Below are 18,407 nucleotides of genomic sequence, written 5' to 3' on the forward strand. Positions count from 1 at the left end.
GATCTTAAGAGTGATCGGTTCCTGTCTGTGGAACATCAGGATCACTGTAAACTCAAATTATGGATATTCAACATGTTGGATTGTCTTGCTCTGATATCCTAGCGTGTGTGGTGTCCCCCAGAGGACAAAGGAGCAGGCAGTCTGGCGACTGTGACATGTAGCCAATCAGAAAGCACGGTGAGGGAAACCCCGAGAGAAAAAAAACAACTCACCTCTTTATATTAGTGCAGCAAATGCCTTTTGCTTTTATGTTTTTTCTCTGTGAAAATCAGTCCACAAACGATCGGCATTCTTCCTCGTCCATGTTTATTCACTCTGAACCCATTTTTGATCTATTCTATTCTATTCTTCTGTTGAGAGTTGAACATAACCAGCAGTGGGATACCGATTTAAATTTGATTGCTTTGAACTGTGAGTCACCTTTACTTCCAAAGAAAATCTGGTGCGATCCCATAACAGGAAACGATGGAGACGCTTGAGCGACACCGCCCTTCTGTTTGTCCACTGAGACCGTCAGACGGCCTCGCCTGGAGGTAAGATCCACCATATGCCACTGACCATCATTTAATGCAGATCCTAGGAAAAATAAATGTGAAATGATTGATCCTTTGGGTATATTGGTAAATCTCTTGAGTTTTCCCACTTTTTGTCACAGTACAACACCTTTCAGTGTGTTTTTATCAGTTCAATTTATTTTATATAGCGCTCATTCAAAACACATGCCATTTCAAGGCACTTGTCAAAGTCACTATGGCTCCCTGAGCAAAACTCTTAGCCCCTGGGTGCTTCAAAAAGCTGCCCACTTCTCCGTAAGGGATGGATTAAATGCTGAAGACTAATTTCATTGGAATGCATTGGAAATGCAATGCCAAATAAAGTTTTCTTTTTGAATAAGAATCTAAGCAACCCTCCTAGTGGAAATCATTGACTTTTGTGTAAAGTGACAAAATGTGGAAATGTTCAGGGTGCGTGAATACTTTTGGAATATGCAGTAACAGTAGGCTTTAGACTGATTTTTGTATACTGACCTGCACTGAGGTCCAGCAGCACCCTGCCTCCTTTCTGGATCTGCAGGTGGAGTCGGGCATCAATCAGGTACAACCAGACCTCGCCCCCTTGCTGAGGGAGGTCAAAGGTGAGCAGAAGCCCAGCCTTATTCCACGTCCGGAACTGAAATGCTATGGACATGCCCGCTGAAGACGACGGTGCAGTCCAGGGCAGCTGGAGGAAACTGTGGGGTCCGGGGAACGTCACGGCAACAGAAACTGGCTCGGCACAAGAAAAGGTCACATTGCCCTGAGAGCAGAGAAGAGGCGTGGCGGTAAAACTGATTACAGAAGAGATAAAACAACAGAAAACATGAATATTAATCAGCTGCAGGGGGGGGGGGGGGCGTGTCCACGTGGCTCAGTGATGCAGCGGACTCATCAGCAAGTCTCCTTGAGAACAGAAGCCCAAACTGAAAACACCAAAGTCACTCAGCTGAAAGCTGTGGAGGGGCGGTGTGTGTGGACATTACTCTACAGTCATTTCATTGCAGCCCATTGTTCTGAGGGGTAATGACACAGCATCTATTGCTAAAGCTGCAGTGGTAATATACTACTGCATCGGCTCTCTACTGGGAATATCACCCAGCTATCTTTATAATGCTCTGGAAAGGGAGATGACATCTAAAAGCCCTTTGTAGAGCTGTTACAGTGATATATGAAAGCGTGTGCTGCAGAATACATCATCACGACAAAATCTAAAGTAAAAATTGGGACCGTAAAAGGCTACAAAAGCATTTCACTCAAAACCTAAAGACCCCCTAACACTTCCGCATGCAAACACCTATGCAGGTCCTTCATGATGTTTGCCATTTAAAAGAGACATGTTTTAAATTAGGCAGTGACTGAGTGAACATCATCGCAGGAGCCACAGCATCTGGCAGGAATTGTGCTTCTCAGCACTTTTGTTTTTAAATCAAACAAGGGAACATTTAAGCGGCTCTCGCTTACTGTCACTGCTGTACTGCATTTTTTTTCTGTTATTAACAAAGAGTTTGGATGTTTGAACCAGCTAACAGTTGCAGCTTTTCCTGGTGGGACTCTAAGCAACTCTACATGTCTGAAAACATCTGGAAATCCGCTGATATTATGTTTGTTGATTTATTTATTTTTTGTAAAAAATAACCGAAAGGGATTGGAGCACCATGTCTCATCTGCTTCCTGTTAGTCTGAAGAGTCATTTCCATTGTGCCCATATTATTTATTTTCATATGGTTTAGCTGCTGCGGCTGATCCTGTCTTTCCTCACTGTCTGAGGTGAAAGCCCAGGAGAAGAACATTGAAGCAGTCACCCAAGATGGTTTATGTGACCTGTGATCCTCGCAAGAGAGAAATAAATCAGAAACTACAGGTTGACGGATACATCGGCCAACCAATATTTTTGGCCGTTTTTTTTTCCTGTATCGGAATCAGCAGAAACATGCATCTATTAGCCGAGCCATTATCTAAAAACCCACGTCTGATCCCCACCTGGCGAGCTGCCATCCCTGTGCATGTGTTCGTTCTCATGGAGAATTGTGTATGCACATGAAAACAATTACCAATCAAAACGTACAGCATCTAACTTTACGTAAAATAATGTCCATACACTGCGGTGGTCAGTGGTTTTTCTCCTCCTTCTCCATGATGAACTAAAGAAGCTCTTTTCCCGCTGTGACACGTTCATTAAATGTGAGCGAAGGTCTGCCATAAGAGTTGTGATGCAGGTTTTTTCGGTATACCTTTCAAACTGCGGTCTTAATATTAGCTGCTTTAAACGCAACTTTTGAGACTTGTGTAAATGGAGGAAGAAAAAGAAGTATCAGCTTCAAGAATCGGCCCCAAAAAACCATCAGCAACAAATATCGGGTATCAAAATAATCTGCGTTGGCCTTAAAAAAATCGTGCATCGGTCAGTCTTTACCAGCGCTTCGGTTTAAACAAAATTTTGTAGCAAACTGTGCTAATTTAATAGAACCTTTAGACGTCACTGCTGCCCCCATGCCCCGGTCCCAGATAGACGGAAGAGGACAAGTATGAGAATATCAAACAGCTCTCACAATAAAGGGTTAAAAATAATAGTATAATAATAAAAGTGTTGAAAAATTATTAATGTTTTATTTTATTGCATTTATTCAGAGCCGTGTTTTGATATGTTTTTGATGATTAATGTCATGTTTGGGTATTAAAAGGCATTCTCAGTGTAGCTCTGTTCTGTCTGATTTTGGCTGGTATTCATTTATTTATTCAGTTTGACAATTGGAGATGCCCTATTTGATTAGACATGTATTGCTTGTCTTGATTAAAATAAATATGTAAGTTAACTGCATTTTTTTAAAATCCACTGAATTTAAACGCTAATCACATAATCTAAAAAACTAAGTATTTTTCACTAGTCAATCATCTCATTATCGCAACAAAATATTTCCTTTAAATCTGGAAATACGGTATTTGTCTTGTTAGGATAAAGACTGAAAAATATTTATAGTGGAGAATATGGATGGAGGATTTCTATAAAAGCAGATACAGGGGCTGACCTTGTTATTTTACAAGCAGCAACACTTTAAAACTCAAAAGGAGTTCAGAAGAAATAATTGGCACACAGCCTAAAGCAACCACGGATGTGTTGAGGGTTAAAATAAAGAAAAATAATATTTTTTGCACTAAAATGTGTACTTACATTTATATCAACTTGTTCGTCATTGGTTTTTGCTAGTTCTGTTAGGTTAACACCGTTGTAAACCAGGTTTTCCAGACAGCCTTGGAAGTTTTTCCCGGGTCCAGCTGGATCCTGGGGTGCTCCTACAGTTAGCTGAACAGATTGGTATTTTAGTATTTTTGTGTAAATGTAAATGCATGTTTATGTATTTAAATTGTGTCCTGTTTCCTACGTACCAGTTTGATGTCCCAGAGGTTGAACACTTCAGGGGTCTCAACCGTCTTTGTATGTTTGTCCACAGTGAAGTTCAGCTGAGAGTTTTTTTGTCTCAGTACCACGTGGTGCCAGTGTTGATCGTCTAGCAGGCTGCCGAGGGAGGTTAGCGGCCGGGGTTCAGAGGATGAAGATGTGACTGGGGGGAAATAAATAAGAGTGGGAGGAGGGATGAATCAAGACAGGAAGAGAAGCAGAGAAGAAGAAAGACAGCACACAATGAAGGATAAAAGAGGGAAGACCACCAGTCACAGGTATGAGAATGAAGAGAGGAGAGACAGACATGAAAAAGAGAAGGTACAGAGAAAAGATTAAATTAGAAGAAGGAAGGAGAATTGAAGGAAAACCATAGATCCATCCATCCATAGTCTGAAGTCGCTTATCCTTGTTGGGTGGGGGGTCTGGAGGGGATCTGATACCAACTCAAGGGGTCATTAAGCAAGAGGCAGGGAACACCCTGAACAGGTCAGTAGTCCAAGATAGGATAAAATTGAGATGCACAGGACATCAAACCAAGTATATATGGAGTTATAGCTCTAAGCATGCACAGGGAGAAAATGCAAGAAAGTGACTAGATCAGGATTCGAATGCAGGATTTTTTTTTCTTCTTTCTGGTCTGTGCACTGCAAACCACTGGGATACTGTGCAGCTCTTGCAACAAAGTGACGTCTATGACATCATTTCAACACTTTTCTACTTATACCCACAAAGTTGAATTCGTGTCCACAGCAGTGAAGACTTGTAGTTGTAGAAATTAGAGTTATATCCACAAGACTCACAGCTTTCGGATTCATACTCACATAAAAACAATCCTAACCAACAAGAAATTTCAGACTCACACATATGACACATATGAATTTTGTATTTGAATTTTTGTACAATACTTTTATTGACATACAAATATGAATATGAATTGTTATCATACCACATCTTTTTGACAGCTTCCTTACTCCATACACACGTCCATCCATGCATCCCTACAGTGATCACAGAGGATCTGTTTTCCAAAAAGAAGGGCTATATAGTTACCCTAGCAAGCTTTTGGTTTCACCAAGGGTCTGTTTCTAATGGGAATGAGCAGTCCACCTTCTTACAGTTGCAAACATGTTTTTAATACTCACTGCTTCCTATCCAGTTGTAAACCTCTCTAGTGGATTTGCTTGTTTTTTTTTTTGCCTGTATAACTTTTCATTTATTAATGCCTGCGCTCTGTTTTATGTAACCTGTTTTCCCTCTACCGCCGATCTGACAGCTGGCTGCTCTGTTAGCTGCCCCGCATGTTTGTTTTGGCCTCATTATTTGACCTGTTCGTCTGCTTCTTTCTGACAATCTGACCTGGAGTCAGAGCGACAGAGTTGTTGAAGACAGATTCAACACACCAGGGGTCTGCGCTGCATTAAAAAAAATCCTTTTTTCTCAGCTTCACACAGGGAGGAACACTGCAAGGTCACCTGCAGTCATCTCATTAGAAACTCATAAGTACATCTGCATACTTGTTCTGAAAACTGAAGCCAAATATGTGAATATGCCGAATATAAAGAACCGGAAAAAGGAACATGGTGAGACATCATTAATGATAAATGAGCACCAGCCAGTCCTAATAAGTGAATCTCCACTTGGGATGTGGGAGAAAACTTTGTGGTTCTGCTGAGAGAAGAAGCCGATGAGAAGCAGCATTAAAAATGCATCGCGCATTCTTCAGGGAGAGGCAATCCCAACCTCAGAGATGGAGAGGAAGAAAGAGAGAGAAAGAAAGAGATGAGCTGGCAGTTTGAAGGATGACGGACAAATGTACCTTTGATACTTGAGCTCATTCCAGGAGAGAATAGATTTTCCAGAGAAAAACAACTTCATCCAGAGAAAGTTATGATTTTTTTTTCACCTCATGATAGAGAGGAAAGTCTGTGCTGTCAACACAGCTATTGTGATGATTTATTTGATTTCAGTACGGGTAAGCAGAAAGAGACAAAAGCGATCAATATGAGAGGAAAGACAAAACAAATTAGATATCTTCACTGGCATTGATTAATAGGACAATTAATATGCTGTGAGTTGTAAAGAAGAGGACCTCACTGGATGGATGTTTCATCAAATGGATGATTTGATTACTACATAAATGAAGAGAAAGACAAAGATCAATATGAGATATTACATTTTCACACTGAGAAAATTTCCCTAATGATAATATTGAATAGGGGTGTCCCCCCCCCCACCCCCACCCCTGCCTCGCTGTTTGAGTCATCGCTCTAGTTCTGCTTTCCGAAAACAAAGGAAAACTTTTCAGACCTCAAAATTCAGCTGTTTTAACTCTAGTTGACAACGTTATTCCACATAACTTGCTCATGATCGGTCAAGCAGAAAATCAACCAAACTATTCATGCCTCTATTAATAATTTTGCAAAATCTCAAGCCGAAATGAGCCGTGCATGAACAGGATTATAACATTTACATGCTGAGTTGTGCATAAATTAATTAAAATGCAATGAATAAGGATGATTTGAACTTTTTTGAAAATATTTTCTTTTTTAAATTTCTCTCTTTTGCCCCTTTCTCTTCGCTCACTCCACACTTTAGAAAACTAACATGGCCATTTCTGTGTGGATCTCGGCATATGCTTGGATCAATAGACTCAATCACAATCCATTTTTAGTTTTATGACTGGGGATAACACATTTGCATTCGAAAAAAGACAATAAAAGGCATGGGGGGGATTAAAATTGCTATGCAATAATCTAAATAGATTATGAAATAACCAGTAAAGCTGCAGAAACAATAAAATATCAGGGAGGAAAACAGCAACATTAACTTTAAGAATATTGAGCCACTCTCAAACTGATTTTGAATACATACCCGTGTAAACAAGTCTGGACCTTAGAACAATTACAAATGAGCGATCATCTAACCCTGTCAGAAAACTAGAAACAGGACTATTAAGAGCCTTATAAGTGAACAATACAATTTTAAAACTGATTCTAAAACTAAAGGGTAGTGGATGAAGAGAGTTAAGTACAGAGGAAATAAGCTGCAGCATTGCAGGAATAAAAGCTTACACTACTTCAAGACCACTACAAGATAAGAATGATTTCCCATTTTATTAGTCTCAGCTTAAGCAAAAGTGTTTTGCTACAAACAAAATTTGTCTCTCACTGCTAAAATAACTAAAATATTACTCTTAAATTTTCCAAACTGGATTTCACAAAAGGCATCAGGCTACCCAGATCCTAACTAGTCATTATGATCTTCATAGATGTGAAAACAGAGGTTAAATTTCCTAAACACAGAACCAATGCGAACCAAGCAGCATGAGAAACATATGGCCCCAAGAATAGCACCTTGAGGTACTCCACAAGAGATGGGAACCATTGGAGGAGAAGCTTTTTCCAAGAACAAAACTTCTATTAGGTCAATGATATGTTAACCATGCTACTGTAAGTAGCGACATTTTTCGTCCAGAAAATCTTGGTATTTGGTATAAAAACATGAGGCACTCACTCTCGTCTGCGTTGAAGCAAAACAGACGTCCTTAAACATTAATGTAACATTAGCATTCCCAGCAGAAAGCTATTTTGTTCACTGCATGATGCTGAAAATATCTTAATTTCATCCGACCAAACTACATATTTCCAGTTAAAGTCCCCGCTGAGTTTAGAAACTTCCTGTCTGTGTTTGTGATGACAGGACGTAATAGTTTCTACGCAGTCTACACCATCTGCACTTTAGACTCAAATTATTCATGCCCCTAGCAGATTTAGGTTTAGAGTGACATTTTAGACAAGTATTAGACAGAAATGCAAACTTAGAACAAATATAATATTTAGGGCTCTTTCTGACTAGAGAACTCAGAATAGTATACCAGGCTAATTACAGCAAAATAAATGATGTAATTCATAAGGATCTGGCTAAGAGGATAATTCTGATTTTGGATTTCAGTTTCAGAATAGAGGTGGTAAAGACAAAAGTATTACCCCGACTGTATATATATTCATCTCTTTACCGGTTGAAATATCTGACACACACAGTTTGCACAGTAAGCAAGTGAGCAGATTTATTTTGAAGGGTCCAAAACCCAGGGTAAGGTTTAAAGCCCTTCGGCTGCAGAAAACTAAAGGAGGATTAGCTCTCCCCGGTTTTAAAGAATATTTCTTTGCTGCCCAAATCAATTACACCGCATATTGGTGTTCACCAGCATATTATTCTAAATGGAAGCAAATAGAAATTAACTATGGCACCTGCCAACCTCAGTCAAGACTGGGTGACAAACTTAGTACACAGCTTAAGGAAAGGAACCACATAGTTGAAACTATTAAGACTTGATGGGATAATTCAGAAGTGCCCAGCTGGATAGTACTGTTACAAAGTGGAATGACAGGGGAATCACCGCTGTGAGTGTGCTGATTGAAGAAACAGAGTTCAAACAGTTTGCTAAATTAAATAGGGATTTTGGCCTGGATAACATTGACTTGTTTATGTACTTCCAATTGCCTAAAGAGATGTCCATTATCAGAAATTAATGGACGACGCGAGCTGTGAACTGTCCATTAAACTCTGACAATGGACACCTCGAAGGGTACTATCCAGCTTATACTATGGTCACTTATGAATGAAATAAATAAATATTAAATCAATTATTAATACTTTAATGTTTGTTTCACCGTTAAAATTGCACGCCTAGGTAACCAGTGGCAACTGTCTTGCCGTTACCAGCTATCGTTTAAGCCAGTGCAATAATTTAGAACAATCAGGCTATTTGACCGGAACTCTTTTATAGGTGTCCTATAACGCTTTCTAACAGACACCCTGCTGCCAATCACAATCAAGAATTCACCCAGACCATGTTGTAATAACAGATATTTTACCTTATCTTTCACAAGAGTCAGTGAACTTATAGAAATTATCTGGAAGGCAAACAAAAAAGTCACTTCCAAAAATTGATCCAGGATTGTATAAATGTCTACAAAACTGTAATGAAACTGATTAATTCTTTAACCAAACAAAAGTGGGAACTGAATTACAAATCGAATTTGTCAGAGAGTGATTGATATTCTAGTTGTCTAATCCAACATACTTCCACCAGCTCTAGACAATGGAGCAAATTCAGCTTGAAAAACATAGTAAGGTATTTTATCATAACCTTGCCTGCATGATGAATTCTCTTGCATTTGTGCGTTCATAAACACACGGGAATCCATCATGTACCGCTCCGGCTTCGACCGTTTGTGTCCGAACCAAAAACGGTTAAGGCCAATCACGTTGTGGTGTTGTGATTTAAGGCGGGACATACTAGCTGTGACGAAAGCAGGAGCGGTTGAGCCCACAGCCGAACCGACACAAATATGGCAGCGCGGGAGGACGCACACATAGATGCTGCTATCACATCGTTTTTGTCAGAACTGCATTGACTAGTTTATCGTGTTGTGGTTTCTCATAGCAGCTGCTGCTTAAGTTTTAATTTGATACTGTGATTGGCTAAAACCAACCTTTGGCAGGCGGGCCTTAGGTGTCACTTCAACCAATCAGCTCAGAGAGGCCTACTAAATGTCCCTCCTTTCCTCAAACGGGTTCAATGGGAGAAGTCCCAGACTGATAAACTCAACAGTGTTGGAGATTATGTGGCCGCACGAATGCTAATCATCCTCATGTGTTTTGGATTTGTCCTATTACCAGATCATTTTGGGAGATTTTAGTTAAAAGAAATGGTGACAATCTTTGGCTACAAAATATCCAGTGACTTTCTGACTAGGTACCTGGGCCGACGTCTGAGAAAGATGTACAAAAGCCGGATTTTTACCTCTACAAAGTGATGCTGATGGCCATTAAGAAAAGTATTACACAGAACAGGTTGACAAGTGACTCTTTATCATTGTCTCAATGGAAAGAGATCATGGAGGAAATCTATGGGATGGGGAAAAAAATCACTCAAAACAGCCTTTTTTGATCAGAAATGGAAGAAATGGAGAAAACATAAGACTCATTTATAATATAATTGAGTAAATGTAATACACCACTTTTGCTATTGGTTTATTTGATTTTCTTTTTCTTTTTTTTTCTTTGTTGTAACGATTTGAAAACAACAGAAGTAAAGAGCTGGCACAGGCAGAGTCCCAACTTCAATCTGATCCTGAATCTGTAGAGGGAGTAAAAGATTAAGGTGATGGCAAAGGGGCCCTCCGACCTCAAGGAGTTGGAACTCATCATCAAAGATAATTCATGAAAAACCAGTGGAAATTTGACAAAGTTCCTGGACCACTTCTCATGTGATACAAACTAATTTATCTAATTTATCTTTGTAATAAATGTAGGAGTGAGTACCTGAAAATAGAAACACAAAAGTGGATCTCCTGTCACAAACGTTTGCAGACATTAAACTACAGAGCGAAGATAACCGAGTCTGGATGCTCATTTGCTTTCATTAGGATGAATAATCTCGTATCCTTTATACAAACAATAGCCATCAAATAATTTCTGAGGACAAATGCTCCTTACACAAGTCCAAAAGCTTCACATATAATCGAGCCTTTTTGATGCAAACTAAAGATGAAAATACTTTGAAATCATTTTAATAAACACAAGCCGTGCTGCTTGTTCAAACTGCTTGATTACTGAGGCTGCTACGTAAATGAGGCATTAGTCTGCCGCTGCGCGAGTCCTTCAGAAAGCAGGACATTCAAGATGAGTCCTATCTCAGCTGAAAAGAGGATGATTACATGAAGTAAGGCGTGTTTTGTTAACAGATACGGGTTTTCTGTGACAGAGAAGCGAACAAGGTTGTTATCAATTCACTGCATCTGAACAACGATGAGTTTATTTATTCTTACTTGAGGACATTTTAATAAAAAAATCTAAAGTAATTTTAGATTAAATAAAAAAAAAGGGCTTTGAAGATTAATAATTTATTCTGCTGTGTATTATGAAGACAGACTAAACTACTACTACTCCTGCTGCTAAAGCCAGTTATAAACTGGTTGAGTGCTGAAGACTTTACTCATATAGAGTACATTAGGATTGACTGTGCTGTCTCATCATTACAATCGATGCCGCTCATTTTATCATGCTGCACGTGTCCTTAGGGGAAAATCGCTTCATCGTATCTCTTCTGCCGTTCTATTAAAACGCCTCTAAATCTGATCGTCCTTATCGGGAAAACCGTTCGGTGTTAGTCATCTCAGCAGCTGACTCTCGTAAAGCACCACCTCCGTCACAGACGCTCTGCCATGATTCAATTCAGACGCACATAATGGGAGGTTTGCAGCAAGATCTTTTCTTTCTCTTCCCCAACAGGAATGGTTACCTTTTTTTTTTTTAAAAGCTCAGGTTTTAGGTTTTTTTTTTCTTGCGCAAAAAACCTAAAACCTAAAAATAAACCCAAAACAACAGAGCAGGAATTCAGCTTACAAGGCAGACAACTTTCTCTGACAGAAAAACACCGTAAGATATTTGCTTTAATCTGTTCCGAAGTTTCTAATTGGTGTTCCTGGTCCCGCCGCTATTGAGGGTCATGTTGCTGTTTCCGGGCTGTTGCTCAGTGTTGCCTCATAAAGAGAACCGCAGGATCCAAAGTGAACTGTGGGAGGAGAAAAGAGGCTAAGGCCTGGATGTGCTGGCACTGCAGAGCACAACAGACATGAACTCAGGGTCTGCAGACAGAGCAGATGACCTAAATTATAAGAAAAAGAGCAGGAGGGGTGATAAATAAAGCAGATAATGCGAAGCAGTGAGATGAAGGACGGCGCTGCTTCTGAAAAGCCTCGGCCGTATGAAAGAGGCAGGGATGCGTAACAGTGAAGGATGGGCCTGTGTTTGCATTTATAGGTGCTTATCCATGTTTAGGAAATTATATCAAGACAGGATGGAAAACAATTTAGAGATAAACTTCAAATAATTTTTAAAAGCTATTTGATATTAAACATTAAAACCGCAAGCAGCCAAACACGCAGCCATGGTGATGCACTAACAGTGGGGAGAAGATGATGTCATTTGACAGGAAAAACAATGTGCTCTGAATGTGTGCTACTGAACTCCAGAAGAAGGTACAGGACCCACTTATTCAAATATAACAGATATAAACATTTGTTCATCCCATTGTCTCTAAAACTTGTTATTGAGCGCATGGTTTGAGGGGAGAAGATTAACAGGGGAAGGACACGCAGGTAGCCACATCTATGGTCTCTTATGATCTACAGCAGCAAACTGGGAGGGCAGTGGTGTTTGAAATTATTCTGTTTTTAAAGGTTGATTTGCACTGTTTTTAAAATGACCCATTCATGAAATTTTGTTGCTATTGTATATTTATTTATTATTTTACTGAGACTCCTCTTATTAGTGATTGGATATGTAGTACAATGCAGCTTATCCTTGTATCCAAGGCAAATTTCTCCCAAGAGAGACTAATAAAGATACTTTGACTTTTAACTCTGAAAACTTCTTCAATGTAGAAAGAAAACCTTGAAAGGTGTCAAGACAACCTTGACCGTCTGAATGCTTGGAGAGCAGGAAATAAAGGTATGTCAGTTTTTTTTTTTTAAAGTTTCGAATGTTCCTTTTTTGAAGTTTAAATGAGTGACAAAATGTGATCAGATCTGTGGTGCTTTCTTGAACTGAATCTGAATCTGAACACTTTTTAAATCTAAAAGTGGAAACAAGCTGGTTAAAAACTGACTTGTGAGGGAACATTTTGTTTTCTTCTTGTACTCTTAGCATTTTGTTTATGTTGATACATATAAAAAAACAAACAAAAAAAATCACTTTTGTAAAATTTCATAAAACAAAATGCAATTCTTGTTTAGAAATAGATTAGAAATAGATTAGCTTGAGAAATACATTTCTGACAGATTAAAAAAAAAAAAAAAGAACTCTAAGCTGATTGTGATACTCCAACCTGGGTTTATCCAATCTACCATCTACTTTACAATATCAGTGTTTTTCTTCCTTCACAATGCTTTCATCGTAAAAGAGGGACTGTATTGGCTGCTGCTTCCTTCTGTCTGTCTGAGTCATGTGACCTATTCTGCTCATTGTGCTCACACAGTTCTAAGCAAATTTAAAAATCTTCTACACAAAGTCCTACATTTCTGAAGTTTTCCCTATTTATGTTTTTTAAATCACTGAAATATGTCACTAGATAGATAGATGATAATTGGGATATAGCGGTCCTATTAGATATTTTACTGCACTTAGTTTTCCAACACATGCGTTATTTTAAGGATTAATACTGAGTTCCGTATAAAAAATTACTCTGAACACTATTCAAATTGAGACATGCCTAGACTGAAATGGCAACAACAACCCTCACAAAACTCCTGTTTGAAGGCAGAAAACCCTCCGAGATGTTTTGCAGACTCTGAAGAGGCGATACTGAGGAATACACGAAAATGGGTGAAGCTAACAAGGCATCAGAAGAAAACCTTTCCTCCATTCCCAAATGTTTGTGTTAGTTGTTCAGAAACTACACGGAGACATATCACTGAATGATTAAAGGTTATTTTATTACTGGAGTAAAAATAAAATAAAAGAAGAAGCATGCAGGGACAATTGGCTGAAAACCCACAAAATACCACATTTTCTACTTTTTTTCCCCCCTAAGGAACAAACCAAGAGTTGAACTTTAATTTTTCCGGTAATCATTTTCTAACTCTAACAGATGGTTGTAGAAAAATCTATTTTTTATTTCAAGGCTATGCAGTTCATCTTCCTAATTGGACAGTTTTCCAAGGTGATCTACTAGTTGCAGAACCACGGACTTTCCAAAACAAAAGTGCCTGGGTCATTTTTTTTTTTAAAGGTGACACAGATAGAGGGGATAAAGGTCATACAGACAGTGGGCGCTCAAGGTGACATAGAGTAGTTATTTTTACAATGTCAGAACCTTTGTTTAAAAAAGTTTCTTCTCTTCTCAGAATGTTGCACATCTCTTTAAAATGTTTAAAAATACAGAAATGTAAAGAAATTATGAGGAGAAGAATACTTGGTAAAATGAAAAAACAAGAAAAATGCATGGAGAAATGGAGTTGATGCCAGGCTGGAAGCTAGAAGTTGGCTCAAACAAACAAATATCCGCTCACATAAACATACGATTTGGTACCGACTGCAAGCAGAGCACAAAGTCTTGGTAAGTCCAGCAGTAACACATGCTGCCATGAACCGGGAACATCCATCATGGCAGTAACGAGACAGCGAGGCAGCAGCCAAGAGAGAACCAGGATTTAACCAATCAGAAGCCAGCATGTGTGCTGGCAGGCAGTAACTCTCACTAAAAAATACATCAGAGGATCTTGCTCTGCTTTTTCGCAGACCACGGTGACTATGAATCAAACAATAGATGCGCCTTTCATGGATAAATAGTTCAAAACAACTCAAGCTGGCAAACAAAGTGTTTACACAGTATCCCTTCTACAAAAATCCCCACTTTTGCAGCTCTCAGCTCGTTTTGTTTTGGTCTTGGGAGAACTACATCACATTTTGGTATCTTTATTAGATGGTGGTCATAACCTGGACCTAAACAAAGTCCCAATTGCAATCCAGACGGATATCTGGAAAGCCTTAAGTATAGAAAATAAAGTTTTCTAACTCAAATATGGAAGTGTGCAACTCTTTTTGGGGGGGTTCTTAAAGTACCTTGTTCTTCCCTTAACAGATACAGTGTCTTGCTCAGTTGTAAATACCTCTTGAACTGTTTTCTAAATCATAAAGTTACATTCTAAAACATCAATGTAAAATATTGACATTTTATGTGATAGTCTAACACAAATTCACATTTATGCAATAAATGTGAATTGGAAGTCAAACAATAGAAACAGAATCTGAAAAGTGTGTCTTGCATTTATATTTAGCCCTCTGAGAAATAATTTCATCCTTTCACTACAATCACAGGTTTTAGGGTATGTCTCTGCCACCTTGGCACATGGATAAACTAATAATTTGGCAAATTCTTTTTTAGAAAACAGTTCAGTCAACTTGGGAGGAGAGCACCTGCAGACATCAGCTTGCTCAACTGAATTTACGTCTCGCTGCCTAAGTGTGCTTTGTCCTAAACCACGCCACTGTAGTTCTTGCTGGATGTTTACAGTTGTAGTCCAGCAAGTTTTCTCCAAGGATTTTAACATTTCATGGTTCCATGTTGTCAGTGGTCATTAAATCCTTTCAGCGCCTGGTGCTGAAGCATCTGAAAGACAACATAGGTCCCCTGCTGTACACCCTGCAGGTTGCTTAACAGGAGACCAGGTCGGCAGAGGATGCTATCAATCTGGGTCTACAGTTCATCCTGCACCACCTTGACCCACCTGCGACATACAACAGGATCTTGTTTGTAGACTTCAGCTCGGCCTTTAACACATTCGACCCACACATCCTCCACCGGAAGCTTATCCAGTTCACAGTGCCGCCCTCCACCAATCAGAGGATAACCAGCTTCTTGACCTGCTAGGGAGCATCTTCTCCCGCCCTAGAACAATCAACATTGTTGCCCACCAGTGGTGTGTCTTTAAAGTTTCTCCATCAGTCTTAGTGTTAACGCTGATAACCTCTATGTCTCAAAAGCCCCATTTACACTACACTTTTTTAACCGAGCCGAGCCGAAACCAGTCCGAGCTTGGATCAGTTAACCAAGCTGAGACGACCGTTTACACACCGCGCTATCCCGGTTCCTTGGTTGCTCCTCGCCTCCTAGTGACGATCTGCGGTACTACTGCTCTCTGGAACTGAAGGCGGGACCGAGCAAATCAAAATGGCGGCGCCCTGTAACATTCAGGATGTTATGTTTGGACAGAGTCGGCTTTTGGGACGTGGATAAGACAAACGAATGTCTAATATAGATTTACAGACGCAGGAAACAACGACAGACGCTGAGGTTCATCACACTGCTAAGCAGAATCATCTCTGGAAACCATGTGGCATGGTAGGGAAGCTAGTATTATTATGAATGTCTGAAATTTATCTGAATGGAGTGTGAATCGGGACGTGCAGCCAGACACAGTGGAAAAACCGCGAACAGTCAGCTGACTGTAAGGGGATGACGCGGTCTGCTCATGCGCTCTTCGTTATCAGATAACCGGGATAAAAAAAAAAAAAAACAGTCCGAGACCTACTCAGGAACTGGTCTGCAGTTAGCGCGGTCCGGTTATGTCTGCTGACCGTTTACACACAAGTGTTATCTCGGTTACCGAGCTCAGACTGGTCTCGTCTCGGTTAAAAAAGTGTAGTGTAAACGGGGTAAATGTCTCAAAGTGGACTCCTAAGGGTTTCTTCTTGCCACTCTTCTAGAAAGGCCACATTTGTGAAGAGCATGACTGATACTTGTCCTGTTAAAATATTCTCTCAGCTGTGAATCCCAGAGCTCCCATGGGCCTCTTGGCTTCTTCTGATTAGCGCTCTTGGGTTTTGTCAAGTTTTTCAGTCTTTCCCTTTTGAGAGGGAAGATAGAATGATGCTCTAGGAGATGTTTAAATCTTGGTATATTGCTTAGAAGTTAACCCTTTCACTAGAGAGAAGAGTGTAGAAATTCAAATGTTTTAAATATAACCTGTTTTTCCTTTTTCACACTTATTCAGAGCTGATAGTATTAAAAGCAAATGTCTAACAAAGCTGCACTAGATAAATAATTGCAAATAATAACAACCAAATTCAAAAGGTAAATTGGAAGATTTGCCAGTCAGAGTTATTATTTTATTATTCTCCATATAAAGCTACAACTCCACAGACAGTTAAATCTTTCAGTATTTTTGGTGCATTATGTTCCAGTTGTTTAGTAATGAAAAGTCTAATATTATGGCTTGATTTTTAGTCTACAGAAAAAGTGCTCAGGTACTTCTTTTAGCTTTGACACGATTATCCCAGAATGCTGAGTTGTATATTCTACCTCTGTTTGAGAATCCCAAACAACACACAGAGGAAATCTGTTCTGGGGGAAAGCTGCTTCATGTCCCCTGGCTTTAGTCCTTCCTCTGTTTCTCTGGTTTCTTTTCAGGTGTTAACAACCTGATTAGTTTCCAGGCTGCTCAGACAGTCTGACTGCTAATTGGATTCCTGCGGTTTCAAACCGACCAATCACCACTGAGAGCCGTCAGTCAAACGAGGACTCCTGAGGAGCTCTAGCCCTCTCACTGCTTCCTGTATGTGTGGCCCGTTGATGAGCTGGGTGCTGATTATCCACCAGGAATGTGACGTTATGGTCCTTTTTTCTTTTCAGACTCAGCTGAGTTTGTCAGCTTACTTTTTTCCCATCTATGTTATTCTGTGGGAAGCGGATTTTAATCCCATTAAATGTGTTATGTTTGTTTTCTAAGTTCACTTCTGGGATACAATCAGATCTGCAGAGATGATCTTCAAGTCAAATTTATTTGTGAAGCACATTTCAGCAACAGGGCAGTTCAAAGTGCTTTACATCATAAAAACATGATAAACACATTGAGCCAGTCACCGGTTGTGAGACCAGTAACAAACATTAAAGTGCATCAAGTGAAAACATCGATACACATCAAATATGTTGGTTAGTGTTCCCATTATTATGGGCAGAAAGCAGCTCTAAACAGGTGGGTTTTCAGTCTTGATTTAAAGGAACTCAGTGTTTCGGCTGATTTGCAGTTTTCTGGAAGTTTGTTCCAGATTTGTGGAGCATAGAAACTGAATGCTGCTTCTCTATGTTTGGTTCTGGTTCTGGGAATGCAGAGTAGACCAGAACCTGGAGATCTGAGTGGTCTGGAGGGTTGATACAGCAACAACAGGTCTTTAATGTCTTTTGGTGCTTGGGGACAGCACTTCCATCAGTTAAGTAAGTAGGTGAAATTTTATTTCTATAGCGCCTTTCACAGACATTGATTTCACAAAGTACCACCAACAACATTGTCCAACAACCACCAACAACCGATTTCCTTAAATCCTAGGCAGAGAAAGATGAGTCACATGATTCTGTCTATATTTAGGAGCCTTACCATGAATTGCTCTGAAAGTCAAAACCATAATTTAAAAATGCATCCTAACGTGCACAGGTAACCAGTGCAAGGAGGTCAGAACAGGAGTATTATGTGCCCTTCTATTTGTTTTAGTCAGCAGCCTTGCTGGAGAATTTTGTACAGACTGAAGGAGGATTTATTTAAACAGTTAAAAAGACTATTGCAATAGTGTAAAGGCAAGAAATAAAAGCACGAATAGTCAACTCTAGTCTCTGTGACAGAAATGCTGTTAATTTTGAAATGCTCCTTAAATAATAAAAGTAGTTATGAACTAGTGTTTTACAGTGATTTTCAAAGGATAAGGAACTGTCAGTAATGACCCCAGATTCTGAAGAATACTTTTCACAGTTGGAGTTAAAGAACAGATATGATGGCTATTTATCATCAGAGGAAACAATAAGGGTTTAAGTTTTGTTTTCCTTAAATTGGAGATAGTTGTTGTACTGCCACAGTTTGATTTCTGACAAACATACTGAGTTCAGGCAGCTTGTACATCTCAGATGGTCG

The 18,407-nt window shown here is 39.5% G+C and overlaps 1 protein-coding gene across 1 annotated transcript in view; it reads right to left on the bottom strand.

The window, feature by feature from the left end:
* The window catches only part of LOC105915956 (contactin-associated protein-like 4), a 201,330-nt gene that overhangs the window by 107,945 nt on the left and 74,978 nt on the right, over positions 1-18,407 (bottom strand). Inside the window, exons 6-9 of the mRNA XM_036138619.1 lie at positions 3,921-4,096; positions 3,706-3,837; positions 1,029-1,296; positions 421-576 (exon numbers count right to left, since the gene is read on the bottom strand). Coding sequence (XP_035994512.1) covers positions 421-576; positions 1,029-1,296; positions 3,706-3,837; positions 3,921-4,096 — 732 coding nt within the window. The remainder of the gene's footprint in view (positions 1-420; positions 577-1,028; positions 1,297-3,705; positions 3,838-3,920; positions 4,097-18,407) is intronic.

The sequence above is a fragment of the Fundulus heteroclitus genome, chromosome 6 (assembly GCF_011125445.2).
Source record: "Fundulus heteroclitus isolate FHET01 chromosome 6, MU-UCD_Fhet_4.1, whole genome shotgun sequence".
Taxonomy (NCBI): domain Eukaryota; kingdom Metazoa; phylum Chordata; class Actinopteri; order Cyprinodontiformes; family Fundulidae; genus Fundulus; species Fundulus heteroclitus.